This window comes from Daphnia pulicaria, chromosome 1 (genome assembly GCF_021234035.1).
Source record: "Daphnia pulicaria isolate SC F1-1A chromosome 1, SC_F0-13Bv2, whole genome shotgun sequence".
Taxonomy (NCBI): domain Eukaryota; kingdom Metazoa; phylum Arthropoda; class Branchiopoda; order Diplostraca; family Daphniidae; genus Daphnia; species Daphnia pulicaria.
In genome coordinates this window covers 10,285,864-10,307,960 of record NC_060913.1, presented here as the reverse complement: position 1 = coordinate 10,307,960, position 22,097 = coordinate 10,285,864, and the positions used below count along the sequence as shown (strand labels likewise).

At 41.8% G+C, this 22,097-nt stretch overlaps 5 protein-coding genes across 13 annotated transcripts; 2 read left to right on the top strand and 3 right to left on the bottom strand.

The window, feature by feature from the left end:
• The first annotated feature begins 22 nt into the window (after positions 1-22).
• On the top strand, positions 23-4,776 carry LOC124346619 (F-box/LRR-repeat protein 7-like). Of its 9 annotated transcripts, none has more exons than XM_046798392.1 (12): positions 23-261; positions 827-969; positions 1,092-1,224; positions 2,090-2,289; positions 2,358-2,514; positions 2,937-3,054; positions 3,187-3,347; positions 3,408-3,513; positions 3,577-3,743; positions 3,808-4,062; positions 4,131-4,294; positions 4,364-4,776. In XM_046798392.1, the coding sequence occupies exons 3-12, from the start codon at positions 1,120-1,122 to the stop codon at positions 4,497-4,499; spliced, it is 1,569 nt and encodes a 522-aa protein (XP_046654348.1). In that variant the 5' UTR covers positions 23-261; positions 827-969; positions 1,092-1,119; the 3' UTR covers positions 4,500-4,776. The 9 variants fall into 9 exon arrangements, with proteins under 9 accessions (XP_046654348.1, XP_046654354.1, XP_046654353.1 ...); XM_046798397.1 differs by lacking the exons at positions 827-969; positions 1,092-1,224 and adding exons at positions 1,549-1,632; positions 1,715-1,780 and having other exon boundaries at positions 244-261; XM_046798395.1 differs by having other exon boundaries at positions 244-261; positions 840-969.
• Positions 4,535-11,457, bottom strand: LOC124344394 (transcription elongation regulator 1-like). The gene is made up of 21 exons (XM_046797935.1): positions 11,332-11,457; positions 10,769-11,241; positions 10,545-10,704; positions 10,239-10,480; positions 10,128-10,173; positions 9,992-10,072; positions 9,828-9,922; positions 9,634-9,766; positions 9,350-9,575; positions 9,143-9,288; positions 8,978-9,082; positions 8,785-8,921; positions 8,640-8,721; positions 8,441-8,567; positions 8,216-8,366; positions 6,462-6,616; positions 5,692-6,388; positions 5,465-5,619; positions 5,299-5,407; positions 5,156-5,233; positions 4,535-5,089 (listed from the first exon to the last, which is right to left on the bottom strand). Exons 1-21 carry the CDS (start codon positions 11,339-11,341, stop codon positions 4,865-4,867), a joined length of 3,633 nt encoding a protein of 1,210 aa, XP_046653891.1. The 5' UTR covers positions 11,342-11,457; the 3' UTR covers positions 4,535-4,864.
• Positions 11,458-11,792: 335 nt separating this feature from the next.
• LOC124345339 (nuclear receptor subfamily 4 group A member 2-like) lies at positions 11,793-17,275 on the bottom strand. Its single transcript, XM_046798295.1, has 8 exons — positions 16,710-17,275; positions 15,778-15,869; positions 14,529-15,359; positions 14,146-14,460; positions 13,909-14,070; positions 13,603-13,829; positions 13,365-13,543; positions 11,793-13,265 (listed from the first exon to the last, which is right to left on the bottom strand). Exons 1-8 carry the CDS (start codon positions 16,951-16,953, stop codon positions 13,009-13,011), a joined length of 2,307 nt encoding a protein of 768 aa, XP_046654251.1. The 5' UTR covers positions 16,954-17,275; the 3' UTR covers positions 11,793-13,008.
• Positions 17,276-19,174: 1,899 nt separating this feature from the next.
• On the top strand, positions 19,175-22,096 carry LOC124348437 (methylosome protein 50-like). Its single transcript, XM_046798653.1, has 6 exons — positions 19,175-19,425; positions 19,510-19,673; positions 21,108-21,274; positions 21,353-21,525; positions 21,593-21,869; positions 21,936-22,096. The coding sequence occupies exons 1-6, from the start codon at positions 19,332-19,334 to the stop codon at positions 22,066-22,068; spliced, it is 1,008 nt and encodes a 335-aa protein (XP_046654609.1). The 5' UTR covers positions 19,175-19,331; the 3' UTR covers positions 22,069-22,096.
• Positions 19,732-20,459, bottom strand: LOC124349773 (cuticle protein 8-like). Its single transcript, XM_046800618.1, has 4 exons — positions 20,326-20,459; positions 20,164-20,265; positions 19,960-20,100; positions 19,732-19,899 (listed from the first exon to the last, which is right to left on the bottom strand). Exons 1-4 carry the CDS (start codon positions 20,329-20,331, stop codon positions 19,795-19,797), a joined length of 354 nt encoding a protein of 117 aa, XP_046656574.1. The 5' UTR covers positions 20,332-20,459; the 3' UTR covers positions 19,732-19,794.
• Position 22,097: the final 1 nt, after the last annotated feature.

Genomic DNA, 22,097 nt, shown 5'->3' with positions numbered 1-22,097 from the left:
AACCTGTTTTTCTCTGGTGAAGGCATGGCCGGATGGTGCTGGGAAACAAAGGTCCTGTCCACGACTGCAGCATACTAATCGAAATGGAAAACAACCTGTGAATGTCAGCTTCTCGAGTCCATTCACACCAACAACATTTATGGACGTCGCTTGCGGTCATTTTGAGAGTCTTTTGTTCTGGTGATGGTCGGGAAAAAAGTGAAAGGCGATCAACATGGGTTTTTTTTCGTTCGTTTAGAGCAATATTGGAACGAAGCCAAGGTAAGATCACTTTTTCTTTTTTAAAAAGTCCAATTCAGAATCCCCGTGAAGTTTTTTGTAAACTAACGACGAGTTCGTCTGTTATTTCTGACAAGAGTTGTTCAGACAGTTGGGAAGAATAGTTTATTAGATTATTATTTTCATTCGCCGGTGGAACAAAGACAATAGCTGTACATGTAAATTGTGTGAAGGGGTGGAGACTGTAGTATGTGAAAAAGATCCATCTGTTGGGGTTTGTAAACTGGAGATAAATTCTAAAAATAGTCGTTGGCAAATGGCGGCCAGAGCAGCTCGGCTAAAATAGACGGGAAGGAGAGAGCCTAGACCGCCGTTATAGGGAAAAAAAGGCGAACGTTACCGGCCATCTCAGTTGGGCAGAGCAAGTGGGCCCGTGATCTTCTTTTCAGGCGAGACGCGACCAGTAGAGTATTCACCGTATCGTTGTGAAAAATCTTTGGTATCGACACCGCCTTCATACAAAAACCCCAAACATCCACCTCCTCCACCTACTTGCACCTCCCCACTCTCATTATTCTTTTTCTTTAAATGATACAAAATACTATAGAATTGCATTACAGCCCCGTTGGCCTGACAAAGGCGTGTCCGCTCGAGTTTTGACGGATCGTTAAAACAATTTGGAATCCGCTCGTCCAACTCCCGTCACAAGGGCCAATTATTGTCGTGGTTTCAATCTCCCTCTTGAAATAGGTAAGAATTTCGTGTTTATAATGATCCTATTATTTCTTGTATCAAAAGGGCTCGAATCTTGTTTCATCAAAGTATTTCTAAAAAATTGATATGCAAATTTTTCCAACCCCAACGTAATAAAGAACACAGAGAACAAAAAGAAGGGGGAAAATGGATAAAACAAATTGGGGGCAACTTACTCAACTCGGAGACGGGCTCCGGATGATGGAAGAACGGAGGGACAGTGCAATTCCACCCAGTTCCCTTATCTCCATGGTAGGTGATGACCTCCACTGCAACACACTAAAGATTGAATTACAAATAGTATTGATCCTGCCGACAAATCCCCCATCTACCCCACCTGACACCTCCTCATCTCTGTTATAGTCAGTCAATATTGGGTCCCCCCCCCCCCTCCTAAGTTGTGGTATTTGGCTACCGTACCGAGAGCGATCCTTGGTTGTTGTGATGGAAGCATTGTCGTGATGCGGCTAAGTTTAGACGCCAGCTGCTGGGGCGATCCAGCCGTAGCGGTAGAGTACGGAAGTGTACAGTAGTGCCTGTTGAGTACAGTTTTCCACTTTCTTTCCTCCTCGGCAGAACCAAGTACGTGTGTTTCAGTGGTTACCAAGACGGACGCTTGTCGCTATTGTTATTATTTAAACGATGGATCTCTCGACCGACGTAAGTACTATACAAATCGCCTTTAAGACAGCAACAACTTTCTGAGACAACCAACAAAAATGTGGTTCAATACATCCATCAGGTCTGGGGTCAGTTGGCGACGTTCAGAGGCACGCTTGAAGAACAGCACAACGCCAGATCTAAAACGGTTTTTCCATTTTGACATTTTTCTGTTTTTATCAGCATGATCCATATCCTGTAGCACGTGGATGAAGCCCCTATCCGTTCATCTTTTCCTCATTCCTCATTTACTTAAATTATCATTTATAAGTATTTTTGTGTAATGTACTATCTGTCGTAACTTATTCTTTAAGTTCTTAAACATCAAACCTCAAAATTTGTCAGTTGGATACATTTTCTGACAAAAGTTAAATACCGAAATCGGGAGTGGATTAACCGACTAGAAATCGCTTACTGGTTTGATTGTCTAATTCAATTTCTTTTTTGTGGTGCGTAGACAATCGACAAGTTGCCGGACAAGGTTGTGCTCCAGATTTTTTCGTATTTGAGCCACCGAGAGATTTGCCGTTTGGCTCGAACTTGTCGAAAATGGCGAATGATCGCGTACGATTCAAGATTGTGGAAATGTGTCTCTCTCCGACCTGAAATGTCTGGCCTTCATGTGAGCAGTCTTGAAGCTTTATTGGCTTTAATCAGGTTTGCACATGATGAATATCTCTTTTGAATTGTCTTAAACTTATTCTATTTTTGGCCAAAAAAATTAGCATTCGTTTTGGTCCGTCCTTGCGCTACATCGAACTACCCATCGAATTGATAACACATACGGTTTTGTATGAACTTGGAAGCAAATGCCCCAATCTCACCCACATGTTGTTGGACTTCAGCACAGCCATGCAGTTGCATGACTTTAACGAGCTACAGGTACGAGCATTGTTGCCCTTGGCAACGCATTAAAATAGTCATACTTCACTTTATGTTGGGCGGGAGATCCCCCTGGAGATGGCAATTAAAAGTTGAACTATGTGTGTGCTCTGTCATTCACGAAATTGTCTCGTAAATCAAGTTTCGTTGCTCATTGTGAAAGTGCTGGGTGACTATTAAAGGGCGTTACCACATATCGACCAGAATTATAACTCACCCGTTTTTTTCAAGTTTATTACAATTAAAATCAGATAGTTATTGCATCGCTGTAATGCAAATTTAGAAGAAAACATTACGTCAATTATCGATTAGTTTTTAAACTTTTTTTTGGCTTTGTTCGTATTAGACAGGTTGAATTTGATCCTCCGTCGCTCGGAGCTATTATTACCACATTTAAATATGCAATGGAATTTTTATTTTAGGGTTTCCCGACTAAGCTGCGCTACATGTGTATCTGCTTGAGTGAAGTCATCTTCATGGAGGGTTTCATGCGAAAGATTTATTCGTTCATCAATGGACTAGAAGTTCTTCACCTAATCGGTAACTTAAACCTTATACTTTCCCTGTCATTGCAGAAGCCAGAATGTTTGGCAGCTTAAACACGGTTCACTGGGAATTCGGAATTCCGTTTCCCGGCATAAACTGAAAACTTTGTCATTTTTCCACGTCAAGGCACATACGAGAAGATAAGCGAAGAGGAAGAAGAAATTTATGAAGTTATCAATATCCATAAAATGAAATCTGCCACTCCCAATTTGCGAATTGTCAATCTCTACGGAATCAACTTTGTAGACGACAGTCACGTGGAAGCTTTCAGCTCCAACTGCATTCAGGTTGGTTAATTGTTTTCATCACATCATGGCGGATAACAGGAATGTCATTTTGTAATCAAGCTCGAGTGCCTGGCTGTAAACTACTGCGCCAAAGTGACCGGATCTTCACTGCGAATCCTGTTTCAACGGTGCCGTAAGATGCGATGTCTTTTGGCCCAGCAAACAGGTTAGGGGAAAACCCACGAGTTTGCCCTGAATTGCTTTTAATGAATTCCACGTCTAATTACAGGATTGTTGAGCGAGCATGTGCAAGCCGTCGAATGGGAGAAGACCCAGCTGCAAGAGTTGGATATTACTGGCACCGATCTGACGTCAGATTGCTTGACTGACCTGTTGACTCGCGTGCCCGCCCTCCGTTGGCTTAGCGCCGGACAGCAGGACGGATTCAACGATAGCGTAACCAAATCTTTTTGACGTGTAACAAGTAGAAAATTATGCTATTGAATTTTAACATTGACAGGTGTTGCGCGCGTTTGCCGATAAAGGAAATGCTCGCAGTTTGATGGCACTGGATCTGGATCGTTGCGAATCCCTGAGTGAGGATGGCCTCTACAAATTCCTTTTGAGATTCGGCCCGCAATTACGAGGATTGGTGCTCTCTGGAATCCCTCACGTCACTGACCAACTGTGGACCGGTACCTTGCCATCCCTCCGTCAAGTCAAGATTCTCGTCATGGGCATGTCTGAAGGTTGTTGTCCGAAAATCAGTCAAAAGGTTGTGCAATTGAATGACATGACAATTATATAACCAATACTTGAGGATTTTCTTTCTCGATTGTTTAGGTTTTAGTTGATCAACTGGTAGATTGCATAGCTCAAAACTGTTTTCAGCTGGAGCGACTTGAACTTCGGTGGGATCCTGAAACTCTCCGTTATTCGGATAAAAGTCAAAAGGCTATCGACACGTTGCGTGTTCGTTGCCTACGTCTCAAGTGTCTCGTGCTAAGGTATATTACTAAATTGCCCTTTATCACGTGAGAGTTGCCTCTATTTTAATTGCTTTCATTGTTACCTAGTGACGGAAAGTATTATGAAACAGTCAAGGCAAATTTCGAGCGAGCGGATCGTACTACTGTTGTCCGGACTACAACTAATTGCCGTGTTTCCAACTGCTACTTGTTGTCGTGCTATCAAGACCTACTCTTCAACTAAAACAAACCCCGAATCAGCTGACACAAACACGCAGATTACGTTTTGGTTTTTGTGTATTATTATTAATCATTGTTGTGAGGGATGTCAGGACATCCTAAAAAAAGGAGAAAAGAAAAACTCAATCTGAAAGAATTAAAAAAAATTACTTGCTTCGTCTTTTTCATCAAAAATGTACCCTTAATTAAGGTCAAGGATGGAAAATATTGAAAACACAATCACTTGGCTAAATAGAAGCTACAGTTAAACACATAACCTGTTAGATGCACCAACTAAAATTCAAAAAAAAGATCAATTGCCACAAATTTTTAAACTGCCTGCACTCTCTTTTCTCTCTCCGTTTTACTCATGTTTAATTGCTTACTTAACTAATGCTTATCCCTTCGAACTGGTTCCGTGGCGGTGGGTGGCGGAGGTGGTCCTTTACGTTCTAATTCTTCGAGATGGGCCATCAGCAGATCTGTTCTCTCATGCCGGACGCATTCTAGTTGAAGGTAACGCCTATCTTTTCGCAGGGTTGACTCGATATCCTTGAGGGCTTGGTCAGACTCACGGACACTCTTCATTGACTTGTACGAAATGAATTTGCTCTCCTGCAATAATAAGAAAATCTTTTTTAGTTAAAAGGATCCACGGCTACAGCAATGTTCACATTTTACCTTCAAGAGCTCACGGAAATCAGCCTTGGCGGCTACCATTTTATCCTTCATGAATTCATTGAATTCTTTTTCACATTTCTAAGGAGAGAAAATCATCAATTATCAACTGAATAAAAAAGAATTGCAGTAATTTTGCTTGTTACTCTGTCTGAAGATGAGAATTTGGCATATCGAGGATCGTCCTTGATGAGACCACGCACTTTTTTCCATGCAGTGGTCAGAGTCAATTCACCGATTTCTTCCAGCATCTCCCTACAAGAAATTTTTAGTTTGTAAAATGTTCCTTATTTTTCTCAATGAAAAACCAACCTAAATTTCCCCCTCTTCTTGAATGTGAGTTTTTCAATGTGCTCGGAGAACATTTTCTCTCTTTCCTCTTTTGACAAGATATCAGTCACTTCCGACCGGGAATCTTTCCGCAACGTTCGTTTCGCCTCTTTCCACGACATGTCAGGATTGCGAATCTAAACAGAAAAAAAATATTGAGTGCTCAAAACTGTTTGACAAGACTTAAGAAAAGTATTTCTATATCCTACCAAGTCAGTCAGGAGCGCTGTGAATTGAGAAACAGCTTCGCCATGTTGATGTGCGATACGCTCCTTGTCACGATCCCTCAAATGGGGAGCCAAGGCTCGTTGCACTTCCTTCTCCCTTTCGCGCAGACTAGCCTCTTCGCGGGCTTTTTTCTCCCGATTACGCTTTTCACGCTCTTCTTCTTCCTCCTCCTCGGCAGCTGCTACTGCAGCCGCTTCAGGATCTTCACACTCTTCCTTTTGTTCTGCTTCGCCATCGGCTGGATCGCGTTCAACATCTTCGTCGTCATCTTCCACTGCGTGGACTTCGTCGGATGAAGCGACTTTATCGTGATCGCCGTTATCTTCCATTTCGACATCGTCACGGGTCTCCCCTTCTTCCTCTTCCGAATCGGTTTTGGCTTTACGCTTTTTCTCCTTGTCCTTGCTCTTTGACTTGTCTTTGGATTTTTCACCATCTTTACTCTTGTTCTTGTCTTTGCGTCGATCCTTTTCTTTTCTATCCTTGTCTTTAGATCGATCCTTTTCTTTGTCCTTGTCCTTTTCTTTGTCTTTACGGTCCCGGCTTCGATCGCTATCCTTCCTTTCTTTGATTCGCTCGTCACGATCCTTATCCCTCTTACTGCTCTTGGATTCTTTGTTCTTTTCTCTTTCCTTCTCCTTTTTCTCCATCTTTTCACGCACTGTGCGGATCCATTCTCTATAGCGAAACATAGAAATCCAATTTAATTTAAGAGTCGTTCTGCCGGAAATAAAAAAAGTAACTAACGTACCTATAGTAGTCCTCCCTTAAACTGCTGTCGACATTCCGTAAACGACTATCTTTGGTGTCTTCCAGCTTTCGCTTCACTTCGGTCCAGCGCGAGTACCGCTCAGACGGTTGGTCGCCCAGTTGCTCCCGCAAGAAGGAGACGAACTCTTTTCTGGCCTAGAATGCACAGGAGGAGTATCCAACAAAGAGAGAAATGGAAAAGAAAAACAACGGTGTTAGCATGTAGCGTGAGCAACCCTAGACTCACTGAGCAATAATGACTTAACAACTATGAAAAGGATTAATTTCTTCTATCTTGTCCTGTCACAAAAAGTAGATGGGAAACCAAATGAAAATACGTCATTTTTTTGGAATCCGATGTACGATCACCATTGACATTACGGCGGAGCAATGTCAATGATCATTTATCAGGAAACTTTTGAATCAGTCGTGAGGTTAGTCAAGACGATGATGGAATTGGATCAAGAGTGATTTTCAAAACAAAAAAATTTGGACAAGTAAAGAAAAAAATAGAAATAGAATAAAATATTGAATGGAAAATAGGAAACATCACGAGACACACATAAATGTATCGATCTTGACCAAGGCTCTATGTATGAAAAAAAGGCTAAAATGGTGTCAATACTGTCGTGGACCGGTAAACCAAGCCTCCATGGGGTTGCGTGCTGTAGGTCGCGCGGTGGATGCGCCACAAGGGAGGCAAGCCCTTCCGTTTTCCACCGAAAATTTTCCGCGGCTCCGCACACTCGACTGACGCAATCGATGCAATTCCAAACAATTCAAGCAAAAATTTTGCAATAGATTTTTTTTGACAGGGTCGTAGGACTAATGATATATGGCAAAGCCCGGTTCTTAAGACTTTGTTAGACAATGGAGTTACTTGTTAGTTAGAAAAAAAATAGCTGCATTTCAAACTCTAAAAATGTTAGCAACTTGAAAAATATCGGAATAATGATCTCGGAAATTATGATTAATTTGACTACTCTTTGACATTTTGTGATATTTGAAAGAAAAGAAAAAATCTTTAAGTTACGGCAATCACAAAATTTCTTTGAATAAACCAGGTGCTTTGTTTGTTTCTTAACAATCAATATTACCCAATGGCTAACAGAGAGGTTGGTGCAAGTCGGAAGTGTTAAGGATTTTGTGTCTTGGGGTCTCTTTTAAGGGAAACGGAGTCCCCCGAGTAGGCTCACGCGCGGTCGCGGCTCCAGGCACCTGTAGCTTCACGACCTTGTTTGAACTTGTAGAGAAGCCATCAAATTGGAGGGGTAGAGATAGAGAGAATCATCAAAATAAGGGTTGGGAGCTCGCCCGATTAAAATCGGCGCAAGCTGCCCATTGTCAATTCTTATTAGACAGATGAGACCCTAAATTCTGTCAATATTTAATCCGCAACTTACATCAAGACAAATAAATCTTTTTTCGCAAAAAATTGCAGCAGAACACGATTCAAAAAATAAAATAAACATAACACACATAGAAAACTTACTGAGAAAGCCTGAAAAATAAAATATTTAGGACAACACTCGTAAAACTAATTAATGGCATCAGTTAAGGTCACACAAATTAAATGAAATAATAAAACGAAAGTAAGACAGGAAAATTTAAATCCTGTTACGACGTTCATGGCTGATGCAGCACCATCATTAAAACTCAACATTGAACACCTACTGTCTCAATGATTTTAAAATATTGCTTTTTTTCTGACAAGTTGAAAGATACCCATTGAAGTGAAACAGAATGAAAATGTACCTTTTCACGGTGAGCGTCCCGTTCATCTTTCTCTTTGCGGCGGACCTCGACGATGAATTCATTGAAGAGTGACTCACGCTCCCTCGTCTTCTCCACGCCGCGGAATCGCTCGTCTTTGCTGTATCGATGATTGAAATCAGAGAAGGTCGACCTGTGGAAATGATAACATCCGTTAAAAAAAAACAAATCTAAATAAACTTCCTATCTCTGTTAGAATTGACTTACTTTCCGTTAAGTTTGGCATCTTCCATTAGCCTTCGGAAGTCGTCCTTTTTCTCCTTCATCCGATTTCGCTTCTCTCGGCGCTCCTCTTCAACCCTCTCGCGGACGAAGTCCTCGTATACGTCTTTTCCTTTATTTTCACAATAACCAGTGTTACAATTTTAGACAGTTGGAAGAAAAAGTTAAGTTGTTAATTTCTTACTTTCTTTGGATGTCAGCAATAAATATCGGGAATCGAAAACGATTTTGTGTAATTCTTTTTCCCATGTTGAGAAAGCGGAAACCTAAAATAGAATTTCAATACCGTGTGATGAATGAAAACAAACAAAGTTTTGCAATTGCGCTACCTCTTTCTCTGCCAACATGGCTTTAAACTGCTGAACACGATCCTCGAGGGGAATCACAGCTCTCTGTTGAGCAGCTTTCACCTCAGCCTCCATCGCAGTATCTTTGGTGGGTTCTTCGATTCTAACCTCTTCAATGACTGTAAATTGAGATTCCATTCATTAAATTGTCTTTGGAAAATTTGAATGATGTTACCTTCGTCATTGATTTTGGATTTCTTTGGAGGAGGTTCATCGGTTCCGCTTTCGCTTTTCTTCTTTTTATCTGGCTTGATTTCTTTAATTTCATCTTTCTTATCAACTGCATAGATAGAAACGTTATGAGCGCCACATTTTAAATTTAAAGAGTAGATATTGTTACCTTGTTGAGGACTGTCATCGGGGACGTTCGCTATCAACTTGTCGACGTCAGGTCGGTTTTTCAAATCTTCTGGTTTCTCCCAGACGGAAGAACGGGTACTTGGATTGAAAAAGAATACTCTTCCGTCACCAGTCCAAACAACGCACCTTTATGATAATAATAATAGTTGTATATATTGTAACTAAACTCCTTTAAAACCAATCGTACCATGGAGTTCCAGGCACCGGAGTGCTAGAAACGGGTCTACTCTTGTCTTTCGGTACTTTAACTTCCTCTTTTTCCTTCGTTTCTTTCGCTGGTTCTGCCTTTTCAGATTCGGAGACTTTGGGTTCCTCTTTTTTCGCAACCTCTGGCATTGAAGCGGGCTGAACGGGTTGGGCAATTGGGACAGAAGGAGTGGCATGAACTCGGGCTGCTGCGGCAAGGCGAGCCACTACAACGAAGAGAAAACTTGAGAAAAACAGAACAAACAATGATAAGTTGGGAATTACCTTCATAATCTTTCAAAGCCTGCGGTTTTTCCCATACACTCGATGATGATTTTACATTAAAGTAATAAGGCTTGCCATCTGGGGAACGGTATTCGCACCATTCCATTGCTTGTGACAATAGTATGGGATCAGTCTGAAAAACAAAACGCATTAAAAATTTGTACTGGATAAAAACTTGGTCGAAAGATGATTACCCCTGGATCAGATCCCAACATAACGGGATATGGAACAGGTCCAGCCGACAATGCAGGTGCAGGTGTTGGAGCTACTGCACCCCCCATGTTCCAACCTGGAAATTAAAAAAAAACCATAATATTATTTCTACTCTAGTTAAAATGAAACTAAAATGAATACAGACCTTGATGTGCTGGATAAAATGGCTGTTGAGCTCCAGGTCCATAGCTACCACCTTGAGTTGGTCCAGTTGGCATAGCCACTCCTGTTTAAAATATAAAAATAAGTTTCATTTTAAGGGCACCTATAAATGATCTTACCATTTTCTGGGGGCTTTGATGCTGCAGACTGTGCCATTGCTTCAACCTAGGAGTGAATAATAAAATAAGTTCAGGTTCTATTTAGGAAAGATGACTGATTTTACGAATTACCTGCTGCTGAGTCAAAACCTTTACGTTCGGCCCCTCGGGTCTAGTCCAAGTAGTCTCTCTTGATTTAGCATGATAATAATATGATTTACCATCTCCTGCTTTCGTTTCAACCCAGACTTCGTCAGTTGATGCGTCGATTTCACTAACTGGAGCTAGATGAGATTGCGGTTGAGACTGATGTGGTTGCTGGTATCCACCAGGTGCAGGAGGCATCCCAGATCCAGGATAACCAGGATGACCACCTATGTAATCCATTAGTGAAAGTTGAGTCCCATGAAAAACTAAACACATTTCAAGACAACTTACTGTTACCGTAACCATGTGCTGGAGGCTGTTGAGGAGGCATATTTCCATAATGTTGATTATGGGGAGGTGGTACATTACCATAACTCGGAGGTGGTCCTTGTTGTGGTGGGCCACCCATGTAGCCCATGCCACCACCATTTGGTTGATTAGGTGGACCTTGCTGTAAGTAAGATGTTTGTGAGTTATTGGACTACTGTCAACAGAGGCAACATTTCCTGACTTACCATATCCCATCCGCCAGAGCCATCCATTGAATCGCCATTGCGACCACCATTCTGTTCCTGTGAAAAATGGGGTCTCATCTGTCGAGGATAATCACCATAGCCTTGCATCATATTTGGAGGTGGCCCTCGTGGGCCTCCCATCGGGCCCATACCTCTTGGTGGTGGGCCTTGGAAACGCTGACCAGGTGGACCTGGACGAGGGGGGCCATGGAATCCACCATGTCCTCCTGGTGGTCCTCTCTGCATAAACGGTGGACGGGGGCCCATACCACCTCCACCAAATGGTCTCATGCCAGGTCTCATGCCCATCGGTCTAGGCCCCATTCCTGGTGGGCCTCTAGGTCCACCATAATGCTGTTGTTGATAAGACATGGGTGGGCCAAAGTCTCCATCATCGGCAAAATTCTCCTCATTTGCATTAGGGCCAGTGTTAGAGGGTCCCTCGATGAAAAATGAATCGTTGTTTTCGGACCCTGCAAGACAATGTTCAAATAAACTAGTGAGTAACGAATCTTGCTTTTTCTAAAGGAAGCGTCGTATAATGATCCATCAGATATATTTACCGCTATCCATTGTAGATAATTCAGATACCAGAAAGAATGATTATTGTCAACAACTTTTATTTAAACAAAATTTCTATTCCGGCGATGTGAGATTTGCTTGAGTCACAGCATTTTTGACGACCATTACTAAAGTGACGGTAGTTTACCAAACTGACGGTAGAGGGTGGTGAACAAGCAAAGTAAAATTAGCGCGAAATACTTTCATTTTCAAATAGTTATCGGTTACATAGGTGATTTTACAAGTTGTTTAGTTCATCGTGTTTCAAGGATTTGAAGTTTTGTATCGTTTAACACAAATGTCAAAGATTTTCTTGGCCGAAAAAAAAATTTAGGGAAGACATAGTAGTACGTGCGTCCTGTTAGATGTTAAGACCCTTTTAGCTTTTGCTACCGCTTTCTTCGAATTGTTGAAATGTAGTAAATTGTTTACTGATGTGTCCATGCAGAAAATTTCTAATTGGATAAATAAGAATGCACAAATTCTTGTGTGGGGTCAGTTATGTTTATGTATTGGCAATATTGCATTAATATTGAAATGTTAACAAAGAAAAAAGCCAATAAAGAATCTGACTTGGATCACTCATCTACCAGTTAAACTGTGATGGTGTTCGTTATGTTATACATGTTATATCACCTCTCAGGACATTGAGTATAAATCGTATAAAAAGTATAAATTCCACTCGCGGGAAGGAGAGTAGGATCAATATAAGTTGCTCCAGTTTTTGAATAGAAATAGAACATTTAAAAAGGGAGGATTAAGTAACATGTCGGGGTTTATATAGTACTATTTAATAGTCTAATCTATGTAACATTGATATATAATGAAATGCTTGAAGGTAACATGTAGTATAGAATATGAAGAGATCAGTCACTCATATGTCTTGACCTGGTTGGTAGCGTGAGTTGAGCGCAATTGAATGATATTGCCATCAGACTCATACTTTGATCTAGACATTCATTTGGCAAAGGATGTAATAAAAATGTGGTTCAGGTATCATAACTCTAAACGCATGAAATACGTTAGAATAATGTAGAAATTGTCACGAGCTGAGCTTGTCTACTTGGATCATGAAATCCTAAATTTACAAGAATAAATGTCTGTTGTAAAAAGAGATATTTTAAAAATATGAAAGCTGATGAACAAAGATGATAAGAAATAACAATTCAGTAGGAAAAGGTGAGTGAATGATTGTCTTTATAAATTTTTGAAAATATGTGGATTAATTGGCTTTTTCTTCTCATGTGAATGCAAAGTAGAACCAATAACACAACTTAGTTGCAATATATAGGTGTTCCAACAAGTCCTGTTACGGGTAGTGATTGATATGAAAGGTAATAATTTAACGATTTATGAACACAAGTTCCTTCAGTCAAGGCTTGAAAATGATGGGTATAAATAACATTTTCAAAAAAAAAGAAAAAGAAAAACTTTAAGTTAGGTTATGGTTTGATGCCATGTCCAATAACTGCGAGAAATCCCACATTTCACCAGGAAATGTGTAGTGCTGCAAAGGAAAGCCTCTACCTTATATCAATATCTAAAAGCAGCAGGTGACCAATTGAATTAGATTCTGACTAGCTGACTAAAAATAAAAAAATGTCCAGGTGATTATAGTAATGCAACACAGTCTGGTTTGTCTTTGCTCCACACGTGTCGATATTCGGCCGACGGCGGAATCAAAATGGTAAACTAGAGCTGAAAATGGCTTCCAGAAGCGGCGGAGCGGGGGCCAAATCTTCCACCTTCAAATAAAAAATCCTCTGCAGACCTTGAATGCTCAGCGATCGCAGTTCTGGCAGCTTGCTCAACAAGCGAGAGAAATAGTGGGGCTTCCGCTGGGCTTCCGGGTTGTAAGTCACGTGATCTCTCAGCGAAGAAATAATTTTCATTTGGAGCAGTTCCACTTTTTGCGGATCACGCAAACCGTGTCTCTCTATACATGGCAATAATAGTATTAAATTAGCAACTGTCCAGAATCTATTGGCTGGCTTTTTTGTCCGCCGTATATAATATCTGTCTAGACTGGACTTACCGGTGATCAGAGTGAGGGCGACCAAGCAAGCGAATGCGGACAGATCGATATCCATTGAATGGAGTGAATGAGCAAACTCGATGATGGCGCTATGCCACGGCCCGAAGCTTGGCTTACACTGGGATGAATGTAACACCACCCCGTTGTCAAAGATAAATTTCTCGTCCTCGGGTCGGATCCTGCAATCAATGAATTGTTAATTATTTTCTGATGAGAAATTGCGAAATTCGTTTCCCACCTGTAAGCGAACCGGATGACAAAGATTTCCAGACAGGCTGATTGAATGAGAAGATCCTGATCTTCTTTGCAGAGTTCCGAGAAGCCAGGAATTTTTTCCGCCCACACCTTGATGACGTCGATGCAAGATGTCAGCAGGGCGAAAAACTGGTGAACATGATCAGCTTGAACTTCCGTCGAATGAGCAGACGCGTGGTGGTTGCTTTCATTTCCGTTCTGTTCTACGTACTATTCAGAAAAAAAGGAAAGAAATTAAAAGCGGAACTTTTTTGATTTCATTTAATTCGATTCGAGTCAGCACAATTACCATCGAGTAGTCATAGTTGGCTATTTCAGGCGACGTATCGAGATGAGCTCGAACAAGTGACGTAATCAGAGAAACGGGTGGCGAATTGGATGCCTCTTGCGAACATTTCGGTTTCGATGGCAATCTCCCTCGTCGTCCTTTCAAAGAATCCGTTCTCACGACCTGCCCCATAAAACAAAAGAGTATTTTGAGTTAGTATAAAACTTCCTATTGATCCGTTGGTTATTAATTATGCACCTCTTTGACCATGCCGACAGAGAGGCATTTCTGGAAGCGGCAGAACTGGCATCGATTGCGACGTCTCTTGTCGACCGGACAACTCCGATCGGCCAGGCAGACATACTTGGAGCCTTTTTGTACTGTTCGCTTAAAGAATCCTTTGCAGCCTTCGCAAGTGCGGACGCCGTAGTGTTGACAGGCGGCATTGTCGCCGCAAACGGCGCACAATTGCGACGGAGATTTAGATCGAGACGCCGATGAATCAGATCGCCCAGCCAAAACGCCTTGACTGCTGCTGCACTTGTCTACCGCCGGAACGGATCGCTCGAAGCTCTGTGTCGAATTGGCTGGAATTAAAATCTGGGCCAAAACTTATAGGATCGCAACTAGTCAAAAATTACCGTGGATGGAACGGCGAAGGAAGTCGAAGCCACTGGAGTGTTCGCCTGCAGGTTGTTGTTGTTGTTGTGGACTACCGGAAGCCGAGATCCAGCAGGCAAAACTGTCGGATACGGCGAATATCCTCCGCTACGGAACGAAGGTTCCCCGTGACGTGAGCCATGAGCCGCCGAGCCGAATCCTTGTCGCTTTCGGCTGGAATCTTCCGCCATGAGCGGACTGCTGCTACTAGATGGCCCTGGTTGTCTGTGGCGAAGGGCCTGAACCGAATGCACAGCCGCCTGGAAGGCTGTCATCCCCAACCCGACACTGTGCTGCTGCTGGTTATGTCCAGCAACATTACTGCCGACAGTTTCTTTCTGCTGGAACGACGACGGTTGCGAGAAGCTGGCCGACGTGTAAGTGTCGTGGAAATGAGGCATGGAAATGGCCGCAGCCGCCAGGGCTTCTGCGGCGTCCGTCAGCAACTCACTAGCGTCTTCGACATCCATGGGCAGGCCGCTTTCCGACTGATTGGTATTATTACTCGTGCCTTCCGTGTGGTTCATAATGAATAAATCGCTGGCCGCATCGAAGCATTCCTGCAGACTGGCGCTCTCCGAGTCGTCGAAGCTGCTCTGGTGGACTGAGGCCAGCGAGGGCGAAGACATGACTGTCGGGGCGTAAGATGACTGGATGCTGCTGGGCGGGTGTCCCATTCTGACGGGCTCCACGGTCCAATCGGATGGAGGGAACGCCGCCGCAGTCATAATACCGCCCTGATGAATTGGCTGCTGCTGCTGCTGATGCAGCTCCAAATTCCGTCCGACTAATCCGCAAAGATCCACTCGGCTCTGCAACAAGCCCAAACCAAAAGATTAGATTGTGTATGTTGAGTCGCTCAAAACACAAACAAAACAAGTATACTACTTCTTTTGTTCACACGCAACTGTTGTAAGCGCATTGTCATATTCTGGGTTCTGACTCTGTCCCCCCTCTAAATCTTGTTACGTTGCCTAGCTGAATTCCATCAAGTGAAAATTAATGGCTACTAATACTGTTACGAAAGAAGCTGGAAAGAAGCCCATGAAAACACAGGTGTCTTTACCATAACTCGGACTTGACAACCTTCCATGCCGGATCGCCAATAGCAAATGTGATTAATACCATATCCTGTTTCCCCTTCCGACTCAATACAACCCCTACGGTACGATTTGCCAGCCAAGTACTTGAAATGCAACTACACAGCGTGATTGAAATGAATTCGCTTACCTGGGTCTGAATGAGCATCATTTCTTGAACAGGTGAAGGCTCGGACGTCACGTCTCGTAGCCCCTCTGGTGTTTGGGATGCCAACTCGTGAACTGCAGAAACATCAAAGATTTTTTTTATACAATGAAATTTCCATATTTGAATTTGTATAAAACAATTGATCGGCGGCTCTTCATCACGTATACACGCATAAAGCGCATGAACACAAAGTTTCCCGTTTTATTGATTTGACGAAAGAAAAAAGACAAAATTCAATACAATTGAATCACATGGGTGGGGAGTGTGTGTGTGCATGGAAAAGGAAGTTTGATCAAGATCCGGTCCTCTATAACTCGTGTAATAAGAAATCCGAAGCGGAAGAATCAATAAACGCGTGCGTCATTTCGGACGTCACCGACGGGCGTTTGACGTCAGCGTTGTGACGTCAACAAGCTTCTCGGGACCAAACGGTCGATAAGGTTGCAGTGTTCATACGTGACACTACACTTCGCCCCAACCAAGGCGTCATTACATGTAAAAATGTATACAACACAATTTGAATGGATGCTGCGGGAGATACGGGAGCAAAACAGTTGACTTGTTTACAAATTTATTATTGGCGTTTATTCAAAAAGACAAAGTATTTTAGAAAAAAAACCAGGGAAATAATTTCCAAATGTCTTTAACGTTTGTAATTGAAACACGCAAGGAAAACCGACGAAGGTAACTAGTTACTACACTTGTGTTTTCGACGCCCACGTCTGTCAAGCCTCTTTTTCGTCTGCTAACTACATTTTGTATGGTCTCTCTTTTTATAGGCTGTTTCTACGTGTAAACAAGTAAACATTTACAAGAAATCCGCCCACTTATTATTTCTGAATTCATTCTACTTTGCCTCTACAGTCACGAATAACACGAATTTGAACGAAAAGAAATGTGTTGGCTCTGTGTACCTGTTAAGGTGAGATCCCAGTGATTTGAAAATGTGGGTGAAACGGAGAATTCGGATGAAGTTGGCGTCCACGAATCGACGAACGCCGGCGACCAGGTGTCTTGGAAGTCTCCAAACAGGTGACCGCCGGTTAGATCGATGGTCGGCAGACCACCATGCGTTCCAAAATGCAGATCGGACGGTCCAAATTTGTCGGCAGACAGTCCTGCACCTTCGGCCCAATGTTCTCGTCGATTGTAAAGCATGGAGAATTGGAGAAGCCGGTCCTCCAGTTTGTCCTGACGGGTTCGTCTAGTTTGGTTCAATTCGGCTGTTTTGTGGTTCCTTCTCAGTGAATTTCTCAATAAATCTTTCTCTGCGAATGTCGTAACGCGCCGAAGAGCCTGTTGACAAGCGACTTGTTCTCGTGTGTTATTATTGTGATGATTTGACTTTGTCACGAGGAGAGTGATGTGGTTCAAGTTGAAGAAAGAAATAACACAGCAACGAAGCCCTCAGATTGCAAAGCTGCACATCGACTGGCTACAGCTGAACGACGACTGCTTTAACCGCTTCAGATGCACGTGCATGTATATACTTTGAAGGCGTGGCCGTATGAGGAGAGATATGACGTCAATGATGACGCTCTTAATGTGCGCGACCAATGGCAGCACTGCAAAGTTGTCGACGACCAATCAGCTAACGGAGAATTTCCTCCTCCTACACTGATGATGTCACGACCCTTGCGCGAGTGGACCGAAGGAATTGTACCTCATAGAACTCACTGAAGAGCCGGAAACGATGACGTCTTCTTTCAACTCTGACGTCTTAACTTCCGTGACGCAGTGCGCCGACGACACACCAGAATGATTACCTTTGTATTTTATTGATAGGTAGTGCCAGTTTGTACAGGTATAATCCTCCGTCTCAACTCGCTATCAAATAAGTAACAAGTAGCTTATTTGGTTCAAATCTTGCTGATAGCCGTGGGGAAACCAATACAAACATTTTTTAAAAAATATTACAGTCAGATGAGAGATCAAGTGCCAAAGAGACGTATAAGAAACGGGAATTACCCGTGTGGCTGTCCAAACGATATATCAACATATAGAATTTGAACAAACAAGAGTTTATCAGTCCTAATTTAAACAATAGCATTCACGAGGAAGAAAAACACACGCATGTCTAATATTTAAGAAGATGAAAAAAAGCTGGAAAAAAGTAATTGGAAACTTAAAAGGGCAGACAGTGAAAAAGGAATGATATAATAACCAAAGCCCAAGGAATAAATGAAAAGGTTATCATTTCTTGTTCTTACCCCGTCTGTTCACAAAATATTTATTCACGAATGAATAAGCGAACAAATTTTTTAAAAGCAGCGAAAAATCAAAAATAATGATATTTCTTGTTGTGCATTCACAAACATGTGCGACTGCTCTGTAGCTAATACTTAATCATTATTTCCCATCAAATGTTGCATTCAAAAATCAAACTACGTGAAAAGTGCGGGGGGGGGGAGAGGTATTGTTAGCTTCGGGATCGGGAATTCAGTATGGGGTTTGGGGTTTTAGCGTTGCTAGGTTATGTCCCGATCAATATAAACATCCCATCCCCATTCGCCATCTATGGATGTACCATTCAAACAAAAAAAATGAAACGGATTTTTCAAGGTGCGTGGTGTAGTAGTGCTCTCGATGGGAGGTTCCCAAACGGAACGGGAACTAAAGGCGGAAATATCATGATGACCACTTTTTGACACTTCTACAGATTCACACTTAACGTCCAGTAATTTAATTAATACAAATTATACGATCCACACTGGTGTTTTTTTTTTTTTAATTTAACGGAATTTTCGATTCTTGTTTTAACCCAATCGTGAGGGCAAAAAATCTCGTCAGTTCATTTATTTAGATCTTTTTGTTCAGATTCTTCTTATTTCTTACTGTGTAGAATGGTCACAGTTTTCCATTTTTAATTTATTTTAAAATCGATAAAATTCGGCATGTAAATTATCATTTCGTGATAACAAGACTTCACTTTTTTTTAATAAATACTCACGGCCGCGCGTGAATGTTAGCAAACCTCAGCGCCACCTAATGAGGAACTTCTAAAGAATCACTTCAAAATGATGAACTTCGGGTATGCGGGAAGCTCAAGGTTAATTTTAATAAAAAAATATAAAATACTTGGAAAATCAAATATGTTTTCCGAAATTATTGAACAATTAACGTCTACAAAGGCCAAAACTCTAACTGGTTACAGCTTTGTAAATAACATTCTCTGAACATTCTCAATATGACTTTGATTTGTTCACGACTCACGAGCGACTTCGTTACGAAAGAAGGATCTAAAAATTTCTTCCGAAATGAGAAAAACGGTATCCACGTAATCCTAATTCGATGTGAATTTAAAAATATTACATTAGCTTTTCTGACAATAATGCAAAATGGCAATATGCAAATTCGGTGTCTAGCAGACGATTTCGTAAGGCACGTGCCAACAGTGAGCAACAGTCTCGGACTTCTTTTCCTCGAGACGACGACACTTGAATTCAGAGTCGGGTTTTTTTTGGCAGTTGGCCACTTCCACCCAAGCCACTGCTTGACAAGATTCCTACTTTGAATTTCAGTTTATTAATTTTAAAATGCAGGAAACTCCTACTGATCAAATTGTTGACGATGCGACACCAGTGTTGCATGAAAGTGGACGCACCTTTGATGTCATCGAAATAGGATCAGGTATAAACTAACTGTCCACTTAACTATATAGCAGGAATGTAGTAAAATCAAGAGATTTCTTCTTTCTAAACCATGTCATTCTAGATGGAACCTCGATTCTTGGCTCATCCAACATGTGCACCCGATACTGGGCAGGAATCCTTTCAGTGTTTCATTCCCCAGATGATTTGACTGATCAAACTAAGTGTCAATCAAGTATGGAATTTGAAGGTGGACTTTCCTGTGCGAAATTTGTTTCTGGATCAAAGGTAACTTAAATCGATATCTTAGTCTAAGACAAATATTAGGCTCAAAGGCAGAAACAAGTAATTGCTCAAACTATATTTCATTTTTAGCTATCAGTTATAAACATTGAATATATTGGATAAATTAATATTGTCTGTATGGACTTGGGTTGGTGGGATACTTGGCTTCACCAACATATTTAACATCAGCAACATAACCAGATTTTCCATTTACGTAATAAGTCACTATCTGAAAAGAGAGGCCAAATTTAAGAAACTTGTAAGTAGGCTATGAAACTTTAATTGATACCTGTCGTCGACCGTCAGGAAGAAGAACTTGATATTGACCCTTGGTGTTGTCTCCTTTCCTGGTTTCTTCGTGGCCAAAGTCGCTATAGGTGTAGGGATCTTTCACGTGGTATCCGTAGTTGTAAGCCGGGTATGCTGGTGCCTAGAGCGGTAGAAACCTTCTTTTATTATATATTCCACATTCGTGCCATTTTTAGTAACTTACATAGTACTCCTCGTCGTAATTGTAACTCGGATAGCCGTTGTAAGGTTGGTACGGCGGAGTTCCCATTACGACAGCGATTAAAGCGATCAAAATTACAGCAATCTATTTTCAAATTAACATTAACTGTTGGTTAAAACACAGAAGAAAGGATTCAAATTTTACCTTCATTTTTGGGAGCGATAGATAGGGTGGAGTAGACAGTTGGAAACACAACTGGACAATGATAATGACAAGGCAATCATCCGCTTATATAGAATCCAGTATTCATGAATGTTACGCCCAAAGCAATTTTTTGGTTGACAATGCGAGCCTGCCGTGTGTCAAAAATTGCCTTTCACCCTTTGCGTTGATTCAACGATAGCCCCATACCTTCATTCTTTTAAATAATTCTTGAAAATTTTGATGGGAAACGTTTTTTGGCAGTATGAACAAGGGAAAGTAATGTTAACGATGATTGGAGTGGGCGGGCCATCTCATCTCTTAAATGTTTCATTTACAAAAGAAACTATGTAGTCGGCAAGTGGTTGGCAACAGTTTGTTAACAGATAGAGCAGAACGGGTTGAAATTTCACGACTATAAAGCCACGATTATTTGAATGATAGCAAACGGGTGTTATCGTCTTATTATCAAACGTACAAACCTCTACAGGGAATCTTAACGCATTGTTGGGCAAGATCTGTACACAGTCGCTTTCTTGTTTCACGCTTCAATTGAAAAGTGGTCATAACGAATTGCGACTGCTGATATTTAGAAGATGGATGGTAATGGGTATCAGAACGAAACTATCTTGATGCCGGGTAGGAGTGAAAGGTGGCGAATAAAGAACTGATGTGACCGTAGATAAAGACAATGCTAACTTTCGAATTCATGACTTTTAATTTCGATTGATTTGTGATTTCACTTTCCCGACTTTAATTGATACTTTATTTGTTGTCTTCCACAGGTTATGGTGGGCCTAGATTCTGGGGGTGTATCGATTTTAAACGTACGGCCAGATTCCGGATCGGGCATTAATATGCTTGCATCAGTCGTCGAGCACGACAATGTCGTGAGCTCACTAAGCATCAGTCGCGACGGCACAAGAGCCTTAACCGGAAGTCTGGATCGTAGGTTGGCACCCTTTAATTCTTTTGATGTGGCATGGACGTTATGACGTCGACATTGACCTGAATCTCTATATTTCCATAGTTTGAAGGTGTGGCACACTGATTACCTTGTGTGCAGCCACACCTACCGGCCGGCCCACGCCGACATGGTTGTCAGCGTAGCAATCCATCCGGAACAGAACGATGTGATGGTCTCTTGCTCGGAGGATGGGCGTGTCATAATGTGGGATTTGCGCATGCCAAAACCTGCCTTGGGTATTTTTTTTGCTGATGCATTTATTCTATTTTCCTTTTAACTAATAATTATTTGCGCATGCCATAGGAATCCCTAAAGAGCAGTTTGCTAATCGGCCGTCATGTGTCTCATTCCTTAATCGTCGCAGCACTAACCTCATGATAGGCACCGTTTCAGGCCACCTTCTTCATCTCGATGCTTCATCTCCGAAATCCGCTCCTTCCTTCGAATTGGGTGCTCACTCGAGGGCTGTGAGGAAAATTTGTCCTTCCGGAGATGATGATGACCAGCTTTTAATAGCGACATGTGCCGACGATCGTACCACTATCGTCTCATCAGCGAACCCGGCGCATCCCAAAATTTTGTAAACTTTACATGATTATTTTATTGCGATCTGGCTTTTAATAATTTTTTCAAAATCATATAACAGATACTCTGATGAGCGCCACAGCGACATAGTTCGCGGCATAGCCTGGCCAGTGAGGGATGGCGATCGACGCCGTATCTTTTCTTGCGGTTGGGATCGTCAGGTCATCGCTCACAACATTATTACCTTTTCCTAAATACATATACACTTCTTTTTTTCGGGAAT

Excerpts from the sequence above, each read along its gene's own strand:
- LOC124348437 (XM_046798653.1), top strand. The coding sequence starts at position 19,332 with ATGCAGGAAACTCCTACTGATCAAATTGTTGACGATGCGACACCAGTG. Across the intron at positions 21,275-21,352 it reads ACCGGAAGTCTGGATCGTAG|TTTGAAGGTGTGGCACACTG; the intron begins GTTGGCACCCTT and ends ATATTTCCATAG. Across the intron at positions 21,526-21,592 it reads CATGCCAAAACCTGCCTTGG|GAATCCCTAAAGAGCAGTTT; the intron begins GTATTTTTTTTG and ends CGCATGCCATAG.
- LOC124344394 (XM_046797935.1), bottom strand. Across the intron at positions 9,923-9,991 it reads ATTTTATCCAGCACATCAAG|GTTGGAACATGGGGGGTGCA; the intron begins GTCTGTATTCAT and ends TTTAATTTCCAG. Across the intron at positions 8,722-8,784 it reads CCATGTTGGCAGAGAAAGAG|GTTTCCGCTTTCTCAACATG; the intron begins GTAGCGCAATTG and ends ATTCTATTTTAG.
- LOC124346619 (XM_046798392.1), top strand. The coding sequence starts at position 1,120 with ATGGATAAAACAAATTGGGGGCAACTTACTCAACTCGGAGACGGGCTC. Across the intron at positions 2,515-2,936 it reads ATGACTTTAACGAGCTACAG|GGTTTCCCGACTAAGCTGCG; the intron begins GTACGAGCATTG and ends TTTTTATTTTAG. Across the intron at positions 3,514-3,576 it reads TCTTTTGGCCCAGCAAACAG|GATTGTTGAGCGAGCATGTG; the intron begins GTTAGGGGAAAA and ends GTCTAATTACAG.
- LOC124345339 (XM_046798295.1), bottom strand. The coding sequence starts at position 16,953 with ATGCTTTACAATCGACGAGAACATTGGGCCGAAGGTGCAGGACTGTCT. Across the intron at positions 14,461-14,528 it reads CCTTCGCCGTTCCATCCACG|AGCTTCGAGCGATCCGTTCC; the intron begins GTAATTTTTGAC and ends AATTCGACACAG. Across the intron at positions 14,071-14,145 it reads CTGTCGGCATGGTCAAAGAG|GTCGTGAGAACGGATTCTTT; the intron begins GTGCATAATTAA and ends TTTATGGGGCAG.
- LOC124349773 (XM_046800618.1), bottom strand. Across the intron at positions 20,101-20,163 it reads ATTACGACGAGGAGTACTAT|GCACCAGCATACCCGGCTTA; the intron begins GTAAGTTACTAA and ends CTACCGCTCTAG. Across the intron at positions 19,900-19,959 it reads TTCCTGACGGTCGACGACAG|ATAGTGACTTATTACGTAAA; the intron begins GTATCAATTAAA and ends CTCTCTTTTCAG.